We start from the raw sequence: 19597 nt of genomic DNA on the forward strand, positions 1-19597 counted from the left end.
CCCCAAGTTTTTTATACCTTACATGAAAGATATTCTAAAAACATCTTAAAGCACATTCATAAGGGAACATAACATTTCTCTGAACTGTAATCAGTTTCAAATGTACATATTTTGAATCTATTTTGAATCGTATTATTCTGTTATTTGTAGCCTATTAAGACTGTATCTAATTCAAAACACATGTCTGATTATGAGCATTTTATGTTTGCATAAACTGCATTATTATTATTATTATTATTATTATTATTATTTAACTTAATTGCCTTATGTTGGTAGGATAATTCACCATTTTCTCTGCACATTGACAAAGCTTATAATTATGTAGACACACACACACAAACACACACACACACACACACACACATATACACACTTCCAGTGCCATTGACCCTGGCAGTCAAAGTGCTGGTTATTTATATCGTAGTGGGGTAAAAAGGACAGGAGCCTTGCAGCCAGCTCTCCACTCCATCGGGTAAAGTCGTTCTGATTCTTTACAAAGGAATCTGCACTAACAGGAACTGTTAGGAAACTTTGTCATGCTTTAGCACTGTGGTATATACTGAATTATTATAGTAGCATTTTAATGCAAATACTGTATATTTAATGTAAATATTCTTCTATCCTAAATTTATTATTAGCACTATAATGCTCCTGTTGTCATATTTTTTCATTATCGCTACTATCACGTTTCAGTATAAACCGAGAGGGAAATAATGATCCAAGGTTCATTCTAATGATGGCCCCGATGAAGAGGGGCCAAACCAGGGGGTTGATTTTAAGAGCTGTGCCAAGTGTGGGAGTGTAACCCGAGCCGAGCTCAACAACAGCTGAAGCTCAGGAAGGGCAAGGAGCCACTCAGACAGAAGTGCTCTTGGTGTTTCTTTCTTAAAAAGTCTCCCTCAGACGTGTCGAAGGTGGCAGTCAACCGAGTGTGGTGATGGCGGCCCGGTCTATTTGGACTTGTTTGGTTGTGGCTGCGCTTGTGAATACAGTAGTGCAAGGTAGGTGTGGATTTTTGGATGCAGCTCATATCTGTAGTGTCCTGTCTTCCTCTATCTCTCTCTCTCTCTAACCTCACTTGCATCTACTTTCACTTCTATCTTCTTGCCTCTGGTCCACTTGGACCAAATTTTTTAACTGCGGGAACAGTTTAACAGCTATATCACATGCTGAGCAGTTGTTGTTACGCTTGCAGGTATTGTAAATCTCTGATGTGTTGGAGAGAGTCCTAGAATGGGATCTCTATTTTAGATCATCTCTATTTTAGATCATTTTGGCTCTCCAGCTATATCCTTTGCTACTGGTTTAGTTTTCAATGTTCACTATGTAACATCACTTGGTGCACGCTGTTATAGGAAAATAATAAATGATGAGGTGATACAATTACTCTTACCATGCCAAAGTGAATTATTTTCCAATAACAGGACATTCTGAAATATTTTATTGCTCTTATACCACAGCAATTTGACAATGTCAAGGATTTTTATTTATTTAAGAACGACACATCATCCATTTCATCCATTCGTAGTTGCATTTAATGTTGTAGAACATCTGTGAAACATGTATTTTCATGTTATCATTTATATTATAACAGCATATTTTAGAGATTAGGAGAGAATCCATATTAGGTTGAGATAAATTCCAAGAAGACAGTGCCACATAACAGGAGCAGAGCTTTTACTGTGACAGGGCAACACTCTAGCCTTTGGGTGAAAATAATAAACCAGATATAAAGAAGCCTTCATTTGCCATAGAGAAGAAAAGGATAAATAAAAAACTGTGTGATTATGTATTGGTGATATGTACAAATTAGCATAGGACATGCGCATTCATTTCAATGTGTCTCTTTTTTCTCTCTTGAAATGCATAAGTTCAAAAAAAAAGCAGTTTGTTATGTTATAAAGAAACCACAAAGCTTCTGTCCTCAGTACTTTCCTGTGTTGGAAAACGTAAAGTTACAGCTTTACCTCTGCCTATTACAAAGCTCTGACTCTGGAGACTCCTTCCATAAATGCAAAATAAACATGTCCTTAGAGAAAACGTCACCATAACACGTGGAGCAAATTGTTACTATAGAAAGAATAATGTATTAGAATGAGCACTTTAATATAAACCTGTGATTTGCAGCTGCACTATAGTGAGAAAATGAATCAACATCTTCTGACCAATCAGAATCCAGAATTCAACAGAGCTGTGGTTTAGTAAACAGTAGAAAGTCGACTTGCTCTCTCTCTCTCACTCTCTCTCTCTCTCTCTCTCTCTCTGTGTGTGTGTGTGTGTGTCTCCAGTCAGTGGAAATGAAGAGTCTCAGCTCATAGCAGCTATTTTTAAGAACTACAATAAGAACATCCGGCCAGCGAGGCACCCGGATGACAAGGTGGACGTTCAGGTCAAACTCACCCTCACCAACCTCATCTCCCTGGTAACAACCTCGATTACCTATTCTTCACATCAATAATAATAATAATAATAATAATAATAATAACAACAACAATAGCCAGTGTGTTATACATTAACAAGATGGCTGCTGTCACATTTAATACACTACATCTGTATCAATAAACCACACATTTTGCAGAAGTTAAAGGTAGAGTCAGCAGTTTTAGCAGAATACAGCTTTCCAGGACATTTGAATTAGTGACAAAGGAAAGCTTTCTGAAAATATTAGGACAATTGATTGACAGGCACAATTGGTGCACATTCTTTGCTTTTATTGACAGCTTCCAGAATGTGAGGAAAACTTCCCCAAAAATTTCAAAGCATTCTTACTGTAGATTGCTGACTCCACCTTTAAGCTTCAACCAAATCAAGATGCTGGAAATGTTGTTGGTTTTAAATTTTATTTATAAGTAATTCATATTTGTTTTGCTTCGATTTTCAACAGAACGAGAAAGAGGAGACTCTGACCACCAATGTATGGATTGAGATCGTGAGTAATCGGGCAGATGTGTTGGGCTAGTCCTGATCTCTGACCTCTGTTGTAACCTCTGAACACTCTGAGCATGTCCCCAAATTTTCCTTTGATCAATGTAATTTGAACTAGACAATGACAATAACGTTAAAAAGGAAATGTAGCCTCCTCTGAGGTACTGGTAATTTACCCAGAGTGCATGTTTCCTCTTAATGCTTAAAAAATGGTTTATAAAGATTGTTGTTGGTATTTTATGTTTTTTCCAAATGTATATATAGTATATCACAAAATTATATAAATTATCATTATCAATTCTAGTTACAATTCTACCAGTTCTAACCAAAGTTTGATGGTTTTCTAGGGGTTCATGAAGACCAACATTCAGGGTTGTCTAGGTAGAAATTAGGGCTGCACAATATATCAAAATTATCGAAATATTGCAATATATATATATATATATATATATATCTGGGGCACATGTTTCTGCTAAACAATATCCCAATCTCTAAAAGGATGCATTCTATACAAATAACTTTGCCTGAAGAATTCATGATATCAAAAATAATAATAATAATAATAATGATAATGTTTCACGTTAGCATTTATTGAAAGAATTGAACAGCTGCCCTTAGAGATCCAGTATTTTTCAGTCTCTTCTCAATTCTGGGAATCATGTTGAAATTCTTGTACATAGTAATCAGATGTAATATAAAAGAAAAAAGAATGTGTATACCTTTAATATACAATTATAAGCTAATGTCCTGGATCTGTTACTTAAGAATGGGTGGAAACCATGGAAACCAATATTTATAATATTTCTTTTTAAGCAGTAATCCCCTGTAATGTCTACTTTAACTCTGTAATGTCTATTTTGCTTTACCACTTTTGATTTATTCTCATGTCTGCCCTTTGAAATTCATCTTTTCATTGTAAGATTGTATTATTTCTATATATCTCTTTTTCCCAACGCTCCCATCTCCAGCAATGGAGTGACTATCGGCTGGCGTGGAACACCTCGGAGTACTACGGCATCAGCATTATCCGTGTACCCTGCACCACTGTGTGGCTGCCGGATATAGTCCTGGAGAACAAGTAAGCGCGCCCTCTGATACTTCCTATGAGTCCTTTTTTTTAAAAAAAAAAATAGCCTGATATTAAAAGTTTTAATGTTTCAGAATGCCTTTTATCAATCTTTTCACCCTTGTTTTCCCTCTCTCCTTTTCTCTGTAGCATTGATGGAAAATTTGATGTAGCATACTATGCCAATGTGTTGATCTCCAGTGATGGGTCCATGTACTGGCTGCCCCCAGCCATCTACCGCAGCACCTGCGCTATAGAGATCACCTATTTCCCCTTCGACTGGCAAAACTGCACACTGGTCTTCAGGTAGGCGCAATAAAGCAACGTAGAATGTAGTGATTTAGCCGATTTCCCTTCACAATCCGGTGACTCGTAATAAATCTACCTAGGATCACGTGGACTACCGACATCATACCAATCAGGACAAGAATACGTCTACCTGTTAATCCAGAAAACTTTTCCCATTTTGCACAAGCATTCAGGGGTTCTTTCCAAGTTGATGAAACATGATGTGATTGACGCACATCATGTTTGGAGGGAGCACTGGTTTGAGGCTGTGTTTGTTTTAATTCTGAGTTTCAAAACAGCTAGCTCCAGCTAATTTCTGCCAAAAGTGCTGACTATATCTTTAAATATGATCTTGCTGTAATGCAAAAATGCAGTGTGATCGGATCCCATTAACAAGTTGATTAGCAAGTGAAATAAAACACTTCGGTTGTGCTGTTATAGGAAAATAATCAACGACAGGCTGGTGTGATGAAGCAGAGTTACTGTTACCATGCGGAAGTTGATCATTTTGCAAAAACGGAAAAGTCCAATGTCTTTTAGGTCTTTCATGACCTGTCTTAAGTGTTTTATTCCTCTTATACCACAGTAATCTGCCAACAATGACATGTTTTTATTAATGAAATCCATGCACAGTAAATGTTGTGGAATGTCCATGAAGTTCGTTCCTGTCATCCCTTAGGTTGTTCCTTCACAAACAGTCGTTCCTTCGTCAGCCTTTCTTTTCTCTCTTTTGAAGTTAAAAAGACAAAAAAAATGCATTGTGAGTCATTACCAAAGAAACTACAAAATGCAAAGTCATCTGTCTTTACTGTGAACAGTTCAAAGCTCTAACACTGGAGACTCCTTCCACAGATATTACTTAAAAGTCTCCTTATGGAAAACTCACCATATAAACATTTACTTATGCATTTATATATATATATATTTTTAACATGTTTATATCAAGTGTCTGCGTGATTTGCCTTGCAGCCGGAACTACTGTCAGAGCTGCTGTTATAGAAATTCAACAGTGCTTAAAAGTTAATGATAGTAAGTTAAATATTGTGGTGTTTTGCCTAAACCAATAATATATTCTACTTGTTATATGTTATTTGATGCCCCACTGAAAATAGCTGTAAGCAGATTTTTGGTATCTGGAAAACTGATATATTCTATTGTATGGTTATAAGATTGTCAATGTTTCTACCATTCCAGCCCTACTACTGAATCAACACAAGGCAAATGTTGAATAAACGATGGACAGAATCATAAACGTGTTGACTTTTGTCTTGGCTGTGTTTGATAGGTCTCAGACATACAGCGCTAATGAGATCAACATGATCTTGGCCATCGATGGAGAGACTAACAAGCCCATTGAGTGGGTGGATATCGACCCTGAAGCCTTCACTGGTAACACAAACATCCCTATTTATAAAGCTGCTGCTCTCTACTACAGCTTCTAGACAATTCAAATGTCCTGGAGGACTAAAGCTGTTCTAGATAAGCAGATATCTATCCAGCTAGCCCTTAGCCAATCATGTGTCTGTGCAGAAAATGGCGAGTGGGTTATCAAGCATCGGCCGGCGCGCAAAATTACCAACACACGCTACTCCCCGGACGACCTGGAGTACCAGGAGGTCTACTTCAACCTCATCATCCAGAGGAAACCCCTCTTCTACATCATCAACATCATTCTGCCCTGCTCACTCATCTCCTCACTCGTCGTCCTGGCCTACTTCATGCCCGCTAAGGGTGAGTGCGTGCGTGTGTGTGTGTGCATGTGTGTGTGTGTGTGTGTGCGTGTGTGTGTGTGTGCGTGTGTGTGTGTGCGTGTGTGTGCGTGTGTGTGTGTGTAGAGGGGGTGTCTTAAATAGCTATTTCAGATCTTTCTTTCTTTGTCATTGATCCTTTATTTTTTTTCTTGCTTTAATTTTTCTTTCTTTCTTTATCTTTCTTACTTTGTCACTGGTTCACTGGTTCTTCTTTATTTTTTCCTTCTTGATTTTACTTTTCTTTCTTTCTTTCTTTCTTTCTTTCTTTCTTTTGCAGTGGTTTATCTTTATTTTTTCCTTCTTGATTTAACTGTATTTCTGTATTATTCTTTCTTTCTCTTTCTTTCTTTCTTTCTTTCATTCTTTCTTTCTTTGTCACTGGTTCTTTATTTTTTTCCTTCTTGATTTTACTTTCTTTCTTTCTTTCTTTTGCTTTGGTTTATCTTTATTTTTTCCTTCTTGATTTAACTGTATTTCTGTATTACTTTTCTTTCTTTCTTTCCTACTCATATTTCTTTGTCCTTTTCTTTCTTCTTTTGTGTCTTTTTATTTTTATTTATTTTGGTTGGTCCATTTTTTATTTTTATTTGTCTTTCCTTCTGTCTTTCTTCCTCTCTTTCTTTCTCTCTGACTTTCTCTGACTCCCCTTCTAGCGGGAGGACAGAAGATAACTGTGTCCATCTCCGTCCTCCTGGCTCAGACTGTCTTCCTCTTTCTGATCGCTCAGAAGGTTCCAGAAACGTCTCTCTCTGTGCCTCTTATCGGAAAGTGAGTCTCTGTGTGTGAATGTTGTGTTTCCTTTAGGCCTTTTGTTTAGCAAGATGCATCGATATGATAAAATATTTTTCCGTAACCAGTTATGGGCTTAATTTCTGTGCTGGTTAAAAGTTTGGTAACTTTCTCTCAGGTACCTGATCTTCGTCATGTCCGTCACTACACTCATCGTCACAAACTGCATCATCGTTCTCAACTACTCCTGCCGGACCCCGAGCACACACTCCATGCCTCGCAGAATCAAACATGTACGTCTTCAGTTCACGTCTTTTTTAATGTGCTGGTTACATTTATGTAATAATATGTACAGTATATCTATATGATATAATATTACAGTACGTTGCCTTTCTTTTAAGTAACTTCTTTGTTATTTCTTTGTCAGATTTTCCTGGAGGTGATCCCTCGGTTCCTGGGGATGACCCCGATGGTGGACGAGGGAGAGGAAGCTGGAGGGATGGATGGAGTAAGGGAGAGGAGACGCAGCTCATTTGGCCTGATGCAGCGGGCGGAGGAATACGTGCTGAAGCAGCCGAGGAGCGAGATGATGTTCGATAAACAGAGAGAGAGACACGGACTCACGCGATCGTTCGGTACACACCACTTCCGCTCAGTTCACTAATTTGTATTAGATAGACAGACAGATTTGCAGGCAGATGATAGACAGATGATAGACAGACAGAATGAATGATTGACTTATTGACAGACAGACAGAAGAATGATAGGAAGACAGACGGATGATCGTGGACAGACAGATGAATCATGGATGGGACAGACGTATATAAAGACAAACAGACCGACAGACAGATGGATGGATGGATGGATGGATGATAGACGGACATATGACAGACAGATGGATAGATGATAGACAGAAAGATTGACAGACAGACAGACAGACAGACAGATGAATACTAGACAGACAAATGATGGACAGACAGATGAATCATGGACATATATAAAGACAGAGAGACAGACAGGTGGATGAATGACGGACAGACCGACAGACAGGTGAATAATAGACAGACAGACAACAGATGGACAGACAGATCATGAATCATGGACAGATAGATATATATATATATATATATACAGACAGACAGGTGGATGAATGACAGACAGACAGATGAATGAATGGCAGACAGATGGATGACAGACAGACAGATAGGAAGACAGATGAATGATGGACAGACAGACGGATCATACATGGACAAACAGACAGATAGATGATAGAAGGATAGATAAATGATAAACAGACAGATAGACTAAAAGATTGACAGACAGACAGATGAATAATAGACAGACAGACAATACATGGACAGACAGATGATAGCAGGACAGACAGATAGGAAGACAGACAGACAGATGAATGATAGACAGGAAGATGGATGAGAGGCAGACAGATGACAGATAGACAGAGGGATAATAGACAGCGACTGACAGAAAGACAGCTTGATAAACAGAAATACAGACAGGTGGATCACTAACAGACAGACAGGTGACAGACAAAAAGACAGATAGATTGATGGATGATAGACAGACTGACTGAGAGACAGACACGCAGATATACAGACAAACTAGCTGACTGATAGAAACACAGAATAAAAAGACTGACAGATGGATGATAGACGATGCAGACGAATTGTAGACAGAGAAATTGACACAGTTGGATGACAGACAGACAGACAGACAGATGAACTGTCAGTGATTGTTTCAGGTAAAGAAAAGCCAACGTTACAGTGGAAACAATGCACGATGGTCTGGAACGGCAACATTTCCCTCAGATAAGTTTGTAAATGACAAAAAAGGAGGCAATATACAGCTAAAATTTCATCGTAATTATATATTCAGCATCAAACGCTAACTAAATTTCAACAGATTCCGCCATATTAAGAAACGCCACAACCAACGACTGTGTTTCTTATGTTTATGTGTGTGCATGCGTGTGTGTGTGTATTCATGTGTGTGTGTGTGTTTGTCTCCCTCTAGTGGACGCTATAGATGTGAGCACCACGGCCAGTCTGTATAAGAGTTTGGCACAAGCAGCACCAGAAATTAAAGAGTGTGTGGACGCCTGCAACTTCATTGCAGAGAGCACAAGGGAACAGAATGACATTGGCTCTGTAAGTGTGTGTGTGTGTGTGTGTGTGTGTGTGTGTGTGTGTGTGTGTGCGCGCTTTTATCGTTTCATCATTCCTCTTCTTCGTTTTCGTCCTTAGGAGATGGAGAACTGGGTGCTGATCGGCAAGATGATCGATAAAGTCTGCTTCTGGGCGGCCATCTTGCTCTTCTCCATCGGAACGGTGGCCATCTTCCTCATGGGCCATTTCAACCAGGTGCCCGAGTACCCTTTCTCCGGGGAGAATAAAAAATACGCTCCTGAGTAAAGCACGAGCAGCGTTCCTGCTGCTGTTGGTCTCACAGAAGAAGAGACATGGAGAGAGACAGAGACAGGGAGAAAGCACAAGCGCAGTTTTAGACATATTCAGAATGTGATGTGCATTTTATTAGCATTGAAGTATGCTAATCCTAGAGGTTTTGGCATGAGTCCAAGTCAGAAAAGCATACTAACCACCTTACACTGCATGATCAGTGCAGGAACAGAAGCTTCAGTTATATCCCAAACCACATTCTTCTAATGGTATGTCAAAATAAGCACTCCGCCTACAGAAACTATGGCGTAATATTCTCACACACCATTTAAAGGTGCAGTTCGTAACGTTTCGAAGTGTTTATACAGCTGTAGTATTTACATCCATTCGAAGGGGGAGGTGTGATTTACAGTATTTCCATGCAATGGACCCTGGGTTGGTTGTTATTTTAAAGCTTTTGTTTACATTTTTCTGGCCCTGAAATTAGCTCCTCCTCCTTCAACTCCCAAGGAAGGTGTAATTTCAGTAAAGAAGATGGGGTTCAGTCGAGGTTAGGGAAGGATTTTTCATTGCAATTACAGTTTCCTTCACAAGCAACAAAAAGCTCTAAAAATGACAAACTGCTTCTTTAATATGTGATTTCAGACATAGTTGCAGAATTGATGGAAAGTGTGGTTCATTTGTTATTTTTTTCTGGACTATTCCACAAAGATTAAGGTGTTTTAAAATCCAGTGATTGCTTTTCCAATGCGTTTCCAATTGTGGGTGTTTATTTATCTTAATATTCTGTAGAAGCAGTGATTAAATTGTTCAAATAATGTCTCTTATTTAAATAGATTTTTTTAATGAGACTGTGGAAGCGTCCTGGTTTGGTTTTGGGTTTTATTTCAAGTTTGTTTCCTTTATGTTTTAATACTTTTTGCTACCATTTGGATGTTTGTTAAACATTATTTTCTATTTGCTTGTGAAGATGTAGCCTAGCCTTTCCTGTATTACATAGTTCAGTGACATAAACCTTACAGCTGCAGTTATAGACAATCAACAGTCAACACCTTCTGACCAATCAGATTTGAGAATTCAACAATTTGCAGGGGTTTTTTTGTTTGTTTTTGTTTCATTTGATAACAGGAACTAACCTGTTTTTGCACAGACGATCATTAAATGTAACAATAAATGGATAAAAAAGTACATATTGTACATTCTAAAGAAAAGTTAGCGTCTGCAAATTTCTGTGGTATAAGTGGACATTTATGAGAAAATAATCAACTTCGGATTGGTGAAATTGACTCCGCTTTGTGTTCCCACCATCCACACGTTGATTATTTTCCTATAACAGTGCTCTTGCTTGTGTTTTATTCCTTACATAACATCAGGTGTACTTCCAGTTTAGAGCCATGTCATAGAAGAAGTATTTTTGAACATTTTTGGTCCAATTAAACTATTTTTGTTGTTAGAAAAATAGACAATAAAGTGAATAATCATTTAACACCACAATGATCTTTCATACAAAAAAAAAAAAAAGAAAAAAAAAAGAAATATTATCTGTGGTATCAACCAAAAATGGCTACAGATCCATAAATCAAGGGATTCTTTAGGAAGCCAAAGGTTTTATCACTTGAAAAAATTTGTTTATTTTTGATAGAAATAGAAATTGACTTATTATTATTATTGTTATTATTATTATTTATTTTGTTGTTGTTGTTGTTGTTATGCATATCAAATATTCAACTATATTCATATGTTCAATATTCACATTCAACTCATTTATAAGATTGTAACTGACAAAGTTTATATAGAGAGTAAAAACCGCGCATGCGCAAGATTGCGACACCCAAAAACATGGTGCGCTGCTATTCCGGAGTTTATGGTAAATCTTGCTGGAGTTCGCCTACGTCGGCTGGGAGAGCAGCCTGTCTCCTGGCTGGGTGTAGCGATGGAAGTCAGAAAGTTTGAAGACTCCAGGAGGAACTATGGAGCCTGCTAATGTTTAATGGATGAAACTTCTTTGTTTTCTCGACTCCTGTTTTTCTGAAGGTGAGTAAAAAAACAGAGGAAAAGTTCCTGGTGTGTGTGCGACAGCTGAAAGAGAAAGAAAGCAAACACGCGCTGCCTTTCTGAGTACTTTACCGTACCTGCTTGTGCTTTAGGAAATAAACAAACACGCTGTGTTTCAGGAGGAATGAAACTCCACAGGCTGTGTTTGCATCTTCATTCCTTCAGGAAGAAGGGTGTGGAGATGGAGATGGGGATGGAGATGGGGATGGGGATGGGTGGAGGAAATGAATGAGGAGGTTTCAGTATCCCTGGAAGAAACTTGAGAAGAATGTTTAGCATCTCAGTCTAATGGAGTGATGCAGTTTGAAACATGTAGTTTACTATATATAGTTGTCAAATGAAAAAACAACAAGCTGTAGGGTTCTGGGGGATTCTGGGATATCTGCTTTAGGAGGAGTCAGGACTCAGGAATATGACGTCAGTGACGTCAGTGACGTCAGAGGCGCTGCCTAGCAAGCACCTGAACAGGTATAGCATGCACTCTAACAGGTACACTTTAGTGTTTGCAGGGAATAGGATGCAGGACAACACTTTGGGACACGCACACGCACACAAAGGTGAGCGATATGACAACATATATATATGTGTGTGTGTGTGTGTGTAAATATAAATATATATATATATATATGTCACTAAGGTTGTGTTCTTGGGATACGCTCCGGATCAAGTGTGACCATGACCAGGATAAATGAATGAATGGATGAATGAATGATATCGCAATACCATATATCACAATACACTGATATTCCCAATGAGAAAAAGTGGCAAACGGTGCCCTGAATGCTTGCCCTTCCTGATTATTTATGGAGTTTCATAAGATTCGTAAGATCAGGTTTGTTCCTGGATACAAAATGACGATCTAATTAAACCTCAGCCAAATTTCATTTATCATGCCTCTGCTGTGTCCGGGCGTTCTCGTTATCACGATATGTCAAAAACCACCTGCTGAATGATTGTAAGATTTAGATGGAATGATCAATGTAACCACAAGATGAACTGATTAGATTTTGGAATTGAGTCAAACAGGTTCAAGGTCACAACAAGGTCAAATAAATGAAAGGGTGAGATTTGGTGGCGGTTAAGGACATCCCTGAGTACCGTTTGTTATTATATAGGAGTAATAAATCTATAAGAGGACAAGGTTGGTGTAGCAAAGCATATTTCTGTCACGGTGCCACCCTCTGTATCAGTCCTGCTTTGGTTTATAATAAGTTTGACGTCTAGTATATGTCTATAATAATATCTTTAGTGGCTTTGTTTTTATTTTCTTGTAACAGATGCAAAAATAATCCAAGATGTTCATAATTAGTTTAATTTCCTTTCATTTAAATGTAGTCTATAGTATATCATAATTTAAAATGAAACCCCAAGCTACGAATGGTTTTATTCAATGTTTGGAAACACAGATGTCGTAACATCTCAGTATAAGTACTTTATATATTTTATACACATTATAAATACTTTTAATAGTGCATTTAATGTCTTTTGATCAATATATTACTGAATTTTATGTGTAAATTTATCAAAATATATTTCTTTGAGTCTATTCTTAACTTTATAAAAAAAAAAATATGTGCAAGCAGAACGTCATGTCTGAAAGTCTGCTTCTTGTAAGCATTTGAGCTAAAGGAGTTGAAAAACCACAAAAATCTGTAATGCTCTTGTCAAACCACGCATTTTGAGGTGCATACCGCACAAGTCGGCCATTTAAAGCTCTGATATCCATATAGGAAAAAACGGTTGCCATAGCGATTGCATTCGGCGGCCACCCACATGGAAAGTGTGTTTAACACACACAGTAACGTGGAAGAGTGCAGCGCGTGGTCACAAACCAGTGTGTATGCTTCTGTTTTTGGCTCCCGTCCTCTTTCTGGCTTTGTCCTCTCACTCTGTCCTCCGCTGATTTACTTCTTCTCTTCCTCTATCCCTTGTTCTCCTCCTCTGCCTACTCCCGCCCTCCCTCTCTCTCCCTCTCCCTCTCTCTCTCTCTCTCTTTCTTGCTTTTCCTTCTTTCCCTCTCAGTTAAATTTAACTATGATTTTGACTGCAGGCGTAAAGGTTGCAAATGTTTGCATATTTGACTCCGGTGTGTAAATGATTGAGCCAGGATTGTGGTTTGTGCACTCGCAGACGTGCTGTTGTAGGAAAATATTCAGTGAATTTCGTTTTAGATCAGTTTTCCAAAAAACAGTATGTTCTGAGGTGTTTTTTTGTTTACTAATGAACAACAGATCATACCGTTTATCCATTTATAGTCACAGTGAATGTTATAGAACGTCTGTGAATGTTATATACAATATAAACAGTCATTCCTTAATATGATAAAAAAAAAAAAAAAAATTCAACTCAGCAACCGAAACTCCTCTGTCCTGAAGACTTTCCTGTCATGGAAGACTTAGTGAGACTGGAGACTCCTTCCACAAACATCTTCTTACACCATGTAAACATTTATCTTTGCTAAATAACAACTCATTAATTTAATTTAATCTGTTTATTATCAGCTTGAGGTTATGTGGTACATCCGCCATACAACTCCCTGTGTAAGCTGTTACTATGGAAACGAATGAGCTTATTAATATAAATGAATGTGCTTTGTAATGTGTTCTGTTATTAAAAAATAAGACAAGACCTTCTGTCCAATCAGAATCGAGAATTCAACAGCGCTGTGGTGTATTAATCATAAATAAACGAGAGAAGGAATTTCTAGTTCTGACTTTGGTCTAGTTTCTCAAGCTGTGACCAAATTCACAAATCTCACTGGGGCTGTAATGAGTCCACTTCAAATCTAGGGCACTTGATTGTTGTTAGCATGCGACCGGAAACTCTGGGCTGGAATAAATTATTTAATTATGTTTGAGTTTATGTCTTCGTCTTCTCGCTAGCTGTATCTCAATCAGATTATAGTTTGGGAAGCTAGCATGGGTTCCCTCTGGAGAGCTTTCCAGTGAAGTAATGTTTTTGCTGTAGTGGTGTCGAGACATTCCAGTGTGTGAAACTTTAATTCGTATCGACTTGCAAAATGGCTCTTTGCCTACACAAACATGGTGACAGTGAGGCATGTGTATCTGCTCATGTGACCCTTCAGGTCAAACACAGACCAATGTTCTAAAGGAAGATATTCATTCGCATACCATACGTATATAAAAAGCAGATTTATGTGTATGTGTGTTCGTATTTATGTATATATATATATATATATATATATATATGTATATATATATATATATATATATATATATATATATATATATATACGTACATACATATACACACACACACACACACATATATATAGTTTTCACATTGCAATAAAATTAAATATTCTTAAATTAAGCCATAATCCATTGTGATGATTTATGCTTTTTTTTTATATTACAATATTAACAATTTTGAAATTTTGAATTTTTTGTAAAATCAACAGCATTCGGATGCACAAAGGACACATCTTATCTTTGACCCATCTACATTCGTGTGCAAACGTTTGCATACCCACAGGGAAAAAAGTGTTTATAGCAACAAACCATTTAACGCGTTAGTTTTCACAGATGTTCCATCTATAACACAAGCCACTTTATATTATTATTAGTGTTAAAAGAAAAAAATGAATACACCCTTCTCTAAATCAGGTTTGGAGGCTGACAGGGTCATGGCATATATTCTCTTTAAACTTGCAGGATAAACCCAAATTTGTTTTAACTCCTTAAATTCTGGAATTCTGTTTTTTGTGTATAAATTGTAAAATAGATTTGACATGCATTTCTCTGTTTTCATTCAAAAAAAAAAAAAAAAAAAAGCATATAGTGCTGGGTAAAATCTACTGCTTCCCCGGCTATAGAGAGCACATGATTGATTAAAAATAAAACAGCGATCTTCCTCAGCTCCATATCATGTTTTTTATGACAGTCATTTAAAATAATATTTTTCAATTTTTAGTTAAAACCAGACTGATCTGTGCAGGAGATCGATTTGACACATAAATTACACAGTTTCTTTCAGAGTTCAATCAGAACAGTTAAATATATAAATTATTATATATTTTAATATATATAAAGTTAAATTATATAAAAATCTCCTTCAATCACTGCTTTCTTCACATGAAATTACTCTGTCATTAAGTGACCTTTATGTATTTGGGAAGACTGTAAACCACAGAACCAGCATGAACCTGCTAATGAGTTGTGTGTGAAATACGAAACTCGACTTGCGTTATTGTGATTGAGTACACATCATCGGTGCCACTGCGTTCAGGAGGTAGCACAAGGACAGATTCCTATTTCTACTTCCTTATTTTCCAGTGGTGGCTGGTTATTTTTTAAAAAATAGAGGAAGAACAGTTGTCTGTCAAGTGGACAAGGCCAGAACTACAAGCCAGCAAATCAGCTTTACTGTACCATGAGAATGGGAAGCACTTGGTTTTTTGGTCCCTGGCTTGTCAACCTGTTTCATTTACAGTCTCTCTTCATAAGTAAGAGCATTAACAGAGTTTTCCAAAATCAGTAATGTCTGCCATGTCGCATCAGAAATTTAGCTAGCTTAAAAAAAATCTCAAATTTAGCTAGCTAAATGCCACTGAAGAAGGTAGTGAGAACTAGCTGGCAGGACGTAGAAATAAACAACACATTTCCAAAACAATCACAAATAATCAAAAGTAAATTTTATACTTACAAAATTCTTTACACTATTTAGAAATTATAAAGATAATCTGTAATGTCTGCCATGTCACGTCAGAAATTTAGCTAGCTGAAGAAGGTAGGGACAACCAGCTGGCGGGACGTAGAAATAAACAACAAATTTCCAAAAACAATTGCAAATCATCAAACATAACTTTTATACTTACAAAATTCTTTACACTATTTGCAAATTATAAAGATAAGCAGTATTGTCTGCCATGTCACATCAGAAATTTAGCTAGCAAGAATTTTAGCTAATGTCACTGAAGAAGGTATTGACAATCAGCTGGCAAGACACAGAAATAAACAGCAAATTTCCAAAACAATCGCAAATCATCGAGCGTAACTTTTATTCGTACAAAATTCTTTACATTGTTTACAAATTACAAAGATAAAAAGTTATGCTAATTATATAAAAGAGTTATGGATTAGGCTGCTCAACTGACCGACTACTGCAGCTCCAAGCACTCTGGCGTTGATATGTTTAAGTTTGAGATGTTCACTAACGTTTCAATGATCGAGAGGTGGTTAGGAGGTTCCGCCCCCTTTGAGAGATCTTCCGATCATCTTATGGAGAAGCCGTGTGCCAGGACGGGACTAAAATGCATTTACAAAGCGCACACTGTCCAATAGGGCGTACGATATTGAAGAAAAATGCGATTTGCGATTACTTGTTAAATAATGCTATATGCAGTACAATAATGTTGTAAGTGTGTAAAATCAATTTAAATTATATTTATATATTTAAAAACTGAAAATGACAATTAACATACGTTTCATGTTCTTTCGAGGAAAACAAAGCATTCTATGCTATCTTTGTTGCTCTAAACTTTGACTTTTCGTAACTTTTTTAAGTATTAAAATTATTCAGTTATCTCAAGCCCTTGCAATATGCATATTGCAGTATTTACATTTCAATAATTTCGATATATTGTGCAGCCCTACTGTCCAGTAAACATTGAGATTTTTTTTTTCTATGCAAAACTCTCTCATGATGCACTGCATCTGGGAAAGACCCAAATTGCCGTCATTAAAGCATGTTGTTTAGTGAGCATTAATTTCTGCTTTATTCAAGCATATTGTACTTGAATCTGCCATAGGAGTCCGTTGAATCCATGCAGTGGAGTCAGTGAAGTTCTGTAGATTTTATTTTAATTCGCTGAAATATCGAATTTCACCAAGAGCGAGGAATAATGTAGACACACTGGTAAACATTTCATTGGCACATTTTAAGTGGAAGTCAGGCTTCCTGTGTAGTCTTAAAGCAATTGTTTGTGTTGTTTTCCCACATCCAAATGACAGGGATTTCCCTCACTATGTGTAGCTCAGACTCAGAAATTCATATTACAACCAAATGTTGCTCGTAATGCAACACTTTGCTAATGTAAAGTGTTATACTTTTACAGTATAATTGAAAATTCACAAAACATCAACACACATTTACAAATAAAAAGGGAATAAAAAATGGATGTGTGCTGATGTTTTGTGAATTTTCAATTATACTCTAAAAGTGTAAAAATTTACATTAGCAAAGTCACTTTTTTATTCTTTTTTTTTTTTTTTTTAATTTTGTTATTTGAAATGCTGTTTCGTAATTCCCGATGGGTTTATTTTTATGTCATCTTTGCAGAAGTATGTTTTCCTTCCTCATCCTTTAGAAGGCTTAGACCAGACTGGATTCAACAGAACTGCAGTTCTTTAATGCTGATCATGATTTTTTAAAATTAATTGAACATAATCGACTGCAGTTTTGAGTAGTTGAGCTAAATTTTGGTAATTGGGTACTGTTGGATATCTTTTTATTTACACCGCTACGTTAAATGCAGAGCGCCATGGTTATTTTTGTTCGTTTGATTGTTTTGTTTAAAATTTACCATCCAATAGGAATACAGAATAATCACATTTTCTGATTTTGAGGTTTATACGTGTAAAGGTTTATAACGTACAATGCGAAGGAAAAGCTATTCTGGTACAAGTACGACTTGGTGCATTAGGACAGAAAAACACATTGTATGTTTGCATAGTTTGTGTTGTAGTACAGTGTTTTATTGTGCAATAAATAGGGCTGGGTGATAATGTAAGGAGTTAGACATGCTGTTACAGGACATTATCAGTGACAGGGTGGTGCGATATAGCCGGCAAGAAGCTAATTTCCTGTTACCACCCCAAAGTTGATCATTTTCCAGTAACAGCACATCTCGAAGTTCTCTTGTAAAACATTAATTTGCCAAAACTAACAGCATTTAAATATATTAAAGCACAACACATACCTAATCTGATTATAGTATTATTCTAGCCCTTATCTTTACTTCCTCTTAAATTCATAAATGTGAGAAAAATCCCCTTTCCAGGCAAAGTTCAGGAAGTATGCTGAGGCAAAACTGGAAAACCACACCTTTCCTTTTTTTCAGGCCATTATTACCCCCTTGCCAGCTTCCTCCTCATCCATTCTTTCTCTCCTCCTCTTTTTACAATTTATTCCAGTGTAGTGTTCACCAGAACCCTGGACATCCTAGCAATAGTGAAGCGCAGATAGCAAGCAGCTGCTCCCGTGCACATATACAAACATGCCCTCTTTTTGTTTCCACATATACACAGGACACACACCCTTTTTTTTATTTATTTTTTTTAATGGTGTGTGAGACATTCCCATTCCCATGCTTGCAACAGGTATAATCCAGTAATATGCCCTTCTCACAGAGGCTGTAATTTGAAATCATTACCTTCCAGGTATTTTAGGTTGTTGAGTTAAAAGCCTCAGTCCTTTCAAGTTGTACTTTGTCTGAGAGTTGAACTCGTTTTTTGTTGCATTCTTGTGCGTTTTAATTGGCAGTTATGTTTGTTGTGGTTAAATGTATTGTATTTTTGTCTAAGGGTTTGTTCTATTTTGTCTAAGTTTGTTCTATTGTGTTTTGTAGTGCTGTGTTGTCTAAGTGTCAAATTCATCATCGTAATTTGTTGCGTTTTGTTTGAGTTGAATTTGTTGTATTTTTTTGCTCGTATGCTATTGCTATAAATTGTTGCATCTTATCTGCAAATTGTTGTTTGTTGTTTTGTCTGAGGGTTGAATTTGTTGTCATATTTTATTCCCATACTCGAGAGTTAAATTTGTTGCTGTAGTTTGTTTTATACTGTTGTGTTAATGTTGGATTTGTTGGATTTTGTTTTTGTATATGGTGTTTTGTCTGAGAGTTGTTGTTTACTTTTGTTTTCTGTAAGGGTTGCATCTTTTATACCAGAACTTTGTTGCAGTTTATCCGAGAGTTGAATTGTTGTTGTATTTTGTTATGATTTACTGTTGTGTTTTGTCTGAGGGTTGAATTTGTTGTTATATTTTGTTGCCATTCATTGTTTCATTTTATTTGGGTGTTGAATATGTAGTCGTATACTGTTGTGTTTTGCAGGTAGGTTGAGATTGTTGCAGTTTGTTGTATTCTGGTGTTTTGTCTGAGGGTTGAAATTATTGTTCTATTATATTGCCATACATTTCACATTTTATCAGTTGTTTTTTTGTGTGTTTATTTATGTTGTTTGGTGTTTTGACTAAGAAAAAATATTGGTTGTATTTCATGGTTGTGTTTTTTTATAGGATTTAATTTCTTAGTGATAAAGGGTTTTTTTTTGTATACTGTTATATTTTGTATTTGTATATCTGTCGCATTTTGTTATTGTATATGATGTTTTGTCTGGGGGTTAATTTGG

At 36.7% G+C, this 19597-nt stretch overlaps 2 protein-coding genes across 3 annotated transcripts in view; both read left to right on the forward strand.

The window, feature by feature from the left end:
- The first annotated feature begins 428 nt into the window (after nucleotides 1-428).
- chrne (cholinergic receptor, nicotinic, epsilon) lies at nucleotides 429-10354 on the forward strand. Its single transcript, XM_026921750.3, has 13 exons — nucleotides 429-472; nucleotides 694-1001; nucleotides 2289-2422; nucleotides 2885-2929; nucleotides 3894-4003; nucleotides 4142-4297; nucleotides 5565-5668; nucleotides 5810-6010; nucleotides 6684-6798; nucleotides 6938-7052; nucleotides 7187-7394; nucleotides 8788-8921; nucleotides 9018-10354. The coding sequence occupies exons 2-13, from the start codon at nucleotides 938-940 to the stop codon at nucleotides 9183-9185; spliced, it is 1554 nt and encodes a 517-aa protein (XP_026777551.2). The 5' UTR covers nucleotides 429-472; nucleotides 694-937; the 3' UTR covers nucleotides 9186-10354.
- A 476-nt stretch (nucleotides 10355-10830) lies between these two features.
- The window catches only part of pld2 (phospholipase D2), a 40904-nt gene continuing 32137 nt past the window's right edge, over nucleotides 10831-19597 (forward strand). The window contains exon 1 of one of the 2 annotated variants that reach the window (XM_034300573.2): nucleotides 10831-11204. The gene's annotated coding sequence lies outside the window, so the exon portion shown is untranslated. Of the gene's footprint in view, nucleotides 11205-11472; nucleotides 11783-19597 lie in introns of those variants that run through there. The other variant, XM_034300574.2, reaches the window with a different exon arrangement.

This window comes from Pangasianodon hypophthalmus, chromosome 27 (assembly GCF_027358585.1).
Source record: "Pangasianodon hypophthalmus isolate fPanHyp1 chromosome 27, fPanHyp1.pri, whole genome shotgun sequence".
Taxonomy (NCBI): domain Eukaryota; kingdom Metazoa; phylum Chordata; class Actinopteri; order Siluriformes; family Pangasiidae; genus Pangasianodon; species Pangasianodon hypophthalmus.